Source organism: Hemiscyllium ocellatum, chromosome 12 (assembly GCF_020745735.1).
Source record: "Hemiscyllium ocellatum isolate sHemOce1 chromosome 12, sHemOce1.pat.X.cur, whole genome shotgun sequence".
In the NCBI taxonomy this organism is placed as follows: domain Eukaryota; kingdom Metazoa; phylum Chordata; class Chondrichthyes; order Orectolobiformes; family Hemiscylliidae; genus Hemiscyllium; species Hemiscyllium ocellatum.
The window spans coordinates 76,994,567-77,000,679 of NC_083412.1; the positions used below are offsets into that span (position 1 = coordinate 76,994,567).

At 45.4% G+C, this 6,113-nt stretch overlaps 1 protein-coding gene across 1 annotated transcript; it reads right to left on the bottom strand.

Annotated features, from left to right (window-relative positions):
* Positions 1 to 5,086: 5,086 nt before the first annotated feature.
* LOC132820842 (oligodendrocyte transcription factor 2-like) lies at positions 5,087 to 5,812 on the bottom strand. Its single transcript, XM_060833187.1, has one exon. It carries the CDS (start codon positions 5,810 to 5,812, stop codon positions 5,087 to 5,089), a length of 726 nt encoding a protein of 241 aa, XP_060689170.1.
* Between the last annotated feature and the right edge of the window lie 301 nt (positions 5,813 to 6,113).

Below are 6,113 nucleotides of genomic sequence, written 5' to 3' on the forward strand. Positions count from 1 at the left end.
AAATAGTGAATGTGTTATACTGTGCTATATTAATTCGTCATGCTGATTTAAGCAGAATAGCTCCTCTGTATTCTTCACAAATTAGAGTGTACTTGGCCTCTAATTTTCCATATTCTTCTCACACTCTGCTTGACTTCAGTGATTGTTTGACATCAAATTTCACCACCCACCCACTCCACCCAACAGTAGAATTCCCCAATGTGAAAAATTACAAAAGATGAACATTATATTTGTCATTGTGTATTTCTGTTTCTTTTTCATTATAAATCCCCATGTACATATGTATCAAGGAAACCATCAATTTATCATTTACTGCTCTACAATTCTGGGCAGGGAAGGCACTGTAGTGCCATTGCTGGGAGGGAAATATCACTATAGAAGACAAGGTTACATAGGCCATTTCAATTGTAAGTATCACTTTGGAACTTATAATGGGAATATAAAAATGTGGAGAGACATTTCCACATATCCAAAGATTAAATCACATCTACAAACCCTATTGCACTAACATCTGGTTATTAATCCTGCTTCAAGAGAAGAAGACTCTTAGTTTTGCTTGTCTGTGCAGTACTTCCAGAGAACTACTAGTATATAAGTCTACAATGTGACTTTTTAACACAAGCAAAGAAACAACGTTTGCTTTATATGAAATTAAAGCCTTCTTGACATGTAAAAGAAACATGAGAACACAAGCTAAGCAAGGAAACTTCACCAACTATATTTAAATGAATTGCAATAATTTTGATTAAATAATTATCAGATCTGACACTTCCTCGTGTTGAAAGTTCTGTACACTGATAAATATTTATTCCTGTCTTTTTTTCAAAAAGGCGGCAACTATAATTGAATGTATTAAAGATCAGGCCATAGCAATGGTTCAGGGAAAGGCAATGCCATTATAATCCTGGGGATTTGTAGAACTAAAGTTAGGTAACTTCATTTCTTAAAAACTGTTATTTAAGTATAAATGAAACAATTATCCAGAAAAAAGAGATTTGAACAAACCCTGGTATATACAATACAATATGTGAACATGTACATTTCTGATATTCCTCTAGGTATGGACGAATATTTCCGGTTACCCAAAGCACCGGGGGTTTCAAGTGTCACGCCTAGGAGTAATTCACTAAGTTTTAGAAAAATGCTGCTTCTATTGCCCCCACTAACTTGAAGTGCACGATTGACATTAGTGATTCCCTCTCAGTGTCTCGATCCCATTTTGAAAGACTTGGCGTAGCTTCAGTGCCGGATTATTAATGCAGATTACAGCCAATGGCCAAAATGAAGCAAGCAGAAATTAAGTTAATTATAATACCATTCATATTAATTCATTTCACATTGACAAGGGTGCTGCTTTATAAAATCGAGCGGTTGTATCATTACACGCTGTAAAAAGTTACATTTTCGGCGACACTGATGAGCTGTCAAGAGAATACTGTCCGTCTAAAACATGTTCACACGTCAATGTAGCCAAAGGTCAAGCTATTGAGTTCCCAGGACATGCCAAATGAAGTTCCCGTCCTTATATAATATAAATGTAAATAAATCCCAAGGTAAAATTATTACGACCATACGAATACATTCCGTAATCTCGATTAGATATAACAAGGATTAATTAACGAACGACATTATTTAGTACGAGGTTTATACACCATAGAGGCAATTTGTACCGTCACACTTCTACACCAGTTCACTATCCTCAAACATACTTCCACTCAGACTCACACTCACAACCCCACTCAGACTCACTCACATCCGCACTCACTCACAACCCCTCAGACTCACACTCACATATCCTTATTCGCACACACGAGATGTTAATTATGCATTAATTTCTGAGAAGCGAAGCAGCACAACAAATGCAGTAACTGTCCTCTCGTTCTGTCACCTTTGACCTCCCAATGCTTCAGCGGCCAGTCCTTGTAACTGTTTGATTTCGGTATCAAAGCGTCAGTGAGCAAGTGCAGCACCCTCCATTGTGTCTGTCTTCGGTGTACTGTTAAACTGAGGTCCCATCAGCATGGGCTGGGGGATGGAGACAGAGACCGAGAGATCCCATGGCACTAAATGCAAAAAGAGCAGGGCACTTATCCCTGGTGTACTGGCTAAGGTTCACCCCATTCTCAACACCACTGAAAGAGCCGGTCATTCTTACATTGTTATCTGCGTGCAAATTGGCTGTTCCTTCTACATCGCGCAGTTAAAGGGAGTCATTTGACTCGAAAGTGTTGTAGGATGACCTGGGGTCGAAAAAGGCGCTACACAAATTCAAGTCTCAGTTTTCTCAGTTCAAATGGAAACGCTCCTGTATACCGCATCAGACTTGCATGTAAGAAGACGCTGTGGTCTCTCGCTGCAGCTTGGTCAGTCTAACATTAAGCAGGCATACCCTCTCAAAGGAGGGAAGCAGCCGATTACTATCCAAATATTCCACTGTAAACAAGCGGCCCGGCTGCCTGCATACACCCGACCCCTGTGTGCCTTCTGTCAACCTGCCTGCACATAGAGTGAGGAAGGAACAATTTGAACGTTTGACAAGAAAGGGACATATAACTGTTTCTGACATACTCGGATCCCAGTAACCCGGATTTACGCGAGAACTGCGTGACTTTGTGTGATATTATTTATTGAAATTATATTAAACAGTGTTATTGGATATCAATGAACTTCTGTTAAGTCATAATGAGGTGTCCTCAAATATTTGTTAAAGTTCACATTTAATTGGTGACAAGAGAAAGAAACTCGAGCAAATGACTCACCAGCTTATTCCTCGCTGGGTATAAATGTTTGAAAGTGTAAAAATGGTTGAAAGTGTGTATGCTTGTTGTTGCTGCTGAAGTTTCATTTATTTCAAAATCTTGCGAGGCTGTTGACAGCGGGATAAGTTCTATCGTCTCTCTGTCTCTCCGTGTTCGGCGTCCGCAGTGTATTTGCAGCGGGTTAAAACATAATACTTCGGGCAGTTGCTATTCTGGATTACACGCTCATCACCCACCGTCTTCACCTTAATGTATTCCCCAAACATGCACCAAAACTGTGTCCTTGGGTTATAGACGGTGCGGCTGGAGTGGGGGATGCTGGGCTCGGGTTGGTACCGGCATTGATGTGCACTTGGCCTTTACTTTATAAATATTTTTTAAAATTCTTAGTAATAATTACAGTACTTCCCGGCAGCAGTTAGGGTGCAATGAATGGAAATAAGATTGCATTTCAATACGTTTCGCGAGGCTTCTAACTGAGGAAGGGTCACTCGACCCACTTTGACTTCTCTCCACAGATGCTGCCAGACCTGCCGAACTTCTCCAGCAATTTCTGTTTTTATAGTGACTTATACTTACCGCTTTCGATCGTTCCGGAATAGATCTGCAAATATAAAAAAGTCATCAACTTGAATTTAAAATATATTTTCTTTATTTGTCTTTTTTCCTCCTATTTAGTTAGATTTTAGTGCGTCTGTCCGTCGGGTCACATGAATGGAGTGTATGAAATGACTCCAACAACCGCAGACCCAGCCTGGGAGAGAGGTGCAGGAATGAAACGTTTTGGACGCTACTGCGGGAATTAAAGCGGCGAGGGATGAGTGATTCCGGCCTGTTTAAAGTATTGGCATTCGTCGTGCCATGTGTAGTAATAACGTAATACTAGAGAAACGAGTTGAACGTACAATGGAACCGGTACGGTTTCCCCAACACTCTCTCCCTTCCCTCACCCCAAGCTTGTCTGAATAATAAAGAACTTTACAATATTACTTAGATAACACTCACTCACAAACCGATTGTCACCTTGGAGCGAGTCCGATGTTATGCTTTTTAAAAGTGTATAGAGGGGAGGTTCAGGTCATTCTCCTGTAAGTGTTCAATAACTAAACCAACACAGTCCCCACCTCTTCAAACTTCACATCCAAACAAGCACAGTGCGTATTTTTTTTATTTAATTTTAAAATCTCGACAGTTACTTGATCACACTTTTTTTTGTCTTTCAACGGAATAATAAATATCATTTAGCACATTTCTTTACAAAAATAAACAGATGGAAAACACTTTTTGCTTTATAATTTTTTTTCTCTCTCGCGAATGAGAAACAAAAGATTGTTTCGGTAGGACGTTACGGGAGGCTGATCGAAAGAAAAAACCAAATGACACGCTGTATCCGAAGTGGTGAAGCGTAGGACAGGTGTTACAGTGAGTTGAAGCGAGTTAGACAGTTACCGAGTTGCAGGGAAACCAATATAAAGAACACAGAAAATGTTTGAGTGAAATCAGCCAAAACCAACGAAACACAAACAGATATTTTCACAAAACTCAGGGAACGGCAAAGTACTTTATAATGGTAGTATCACACTCCAACTACCTTTGTTTCAGCAAGATGTGCAGCTATTTTTACAAGAAAGTCGGTTCAGGGCTGAATTATTCCAAGGACAGTCCCCACACCCCCTCCCCCCCACACCCCCCAAACTGATTCAATGTTGCACACATTTCTGTACCGAGCGAAAACACGTCCTCAAGTCTTTCCATCAAATTCCACAAACCGCTCCCTGAAGTTGGTCAGACCAGCGTCTTTCGCGCAGGACTGTTCTTTGTAAACTCATCGCCTCTTTTCTTCTTTCTGGTTCGCGATCGGAAGAGCGAAGCCTTTCCTACACGGACATTTCGTGTCGTGTCCCGGAGCGGGAGTGCGTGGTAAAACCTTCCCGATCCCGGGGAGCCATGCTCGGGATTTTGCCGGCGGCTCGGTGTGCAGTGAAATTCACCTGCTCGCAAGCTGCAGTATCCCCTTTCCCCCCCGTGTCCCCTGTTGCAATGATAGATCCAGTTGCCCCCCCAAAAGAGGGGAAGGGAAAAGGTCGTGTTACATTTCTTGACGCGTTTGCGAGTTAAATAAGCGAGAGAGGGGGTGGGTGTGGGTTCGGTGGGGGATAATAAAAAAAAGGGTTACTGCAACTTTCACACAGATACATAAGGACACCAGATAATAAAAAGGGACAAGATCATCACAAAGGTGGTGGGGGGAAGAACAGCCAAGTTGTTCCATTCTCACCTTGGCTGGGAACGGCTGGAGGAGTCCAGTTCCTTCGCTTTCCTCTGCTTCACTTGCTGTCTGAGGGTAACCGGGTCATGGCAGCGCTGGGCACATGAGGAGGCGGCGGCACCTGGCACATTGTGCACGGGCACGGCATGCCAGCCCACTGCTGGAAACCCGAGGCGGCGGCTCCCGCCGTCTTCAGCAGGCTGCCCGGGCCGCGGACGCCGGCGGCGACGGCCGGGGATAGGCTGGCCCCGGCTAGAGGGGCCGAGCTGACGGCCGGGACCATAGCCGGGTGCGGGAGAGGGTGAGGGCCGTGGGAAGGCGGCAGGGCCGGGCCGGCTTGGCAAGCTGGGGACGGGTGGAAGCTGCTGTGGTGACCGCCGCCGTAGATCTCGCCCAGCAGCCGCTTCATCTCCTCCAGGGAGCTGGTCAGCATCAGGATGTAGTTCCTGGCCAGCAGCAGCGTGGCGATCTTGGAGAGTTTCCGCACCGAGGGGCCGTGGGCGTACGGCATGACCTCCCGGAGACCGTCCATGGCGATGTTCAGGTCGTGCATCCTCTTGCGCTCCCGGCTGTTGATCTTCAGCCGGAGCTGCTGCAGCTCGGACTCGCTCATCTGCTTCTTGTCCTTGGCCCGGAGCGGCTCCCTGGGCCGGCCTTGCGCCCCTCGGCCGCACTCGCTCTGTGTGGAGGAGACCGTGCCCGAGAAGCCCGAGGTCGGCTCGTCCGACAGGAACAGATCCGGGGACGACGGCTGGCTCGATATCAGACTGGCATCAGAATCCATCCGTCACCTCTGGAGCTGGGGATCTGAGGAGGGGTGTGGGGGGCCTGGGAGCGGGAGCACTACCGGAGACAAGAAGTTCAAACTTGCTGTGGGCAGCTCATACATACAACAGGCTGTCTGTGTCTGTGTGTTGTGTCTGTGTGTTGTGTGTGGGCTCCTAGTCCCTATCCCTCAGGTAAAATGTTGACAGGGTTTAGCTGTCCCGCCTTTTTGGGGCTCTCCCTACCCCTCCTCCTCCCCTTGTATTTTATAGGGCGGACCTTCGGCGATTGGGAGAATCTCTTGCATTGTTTCTGGCACC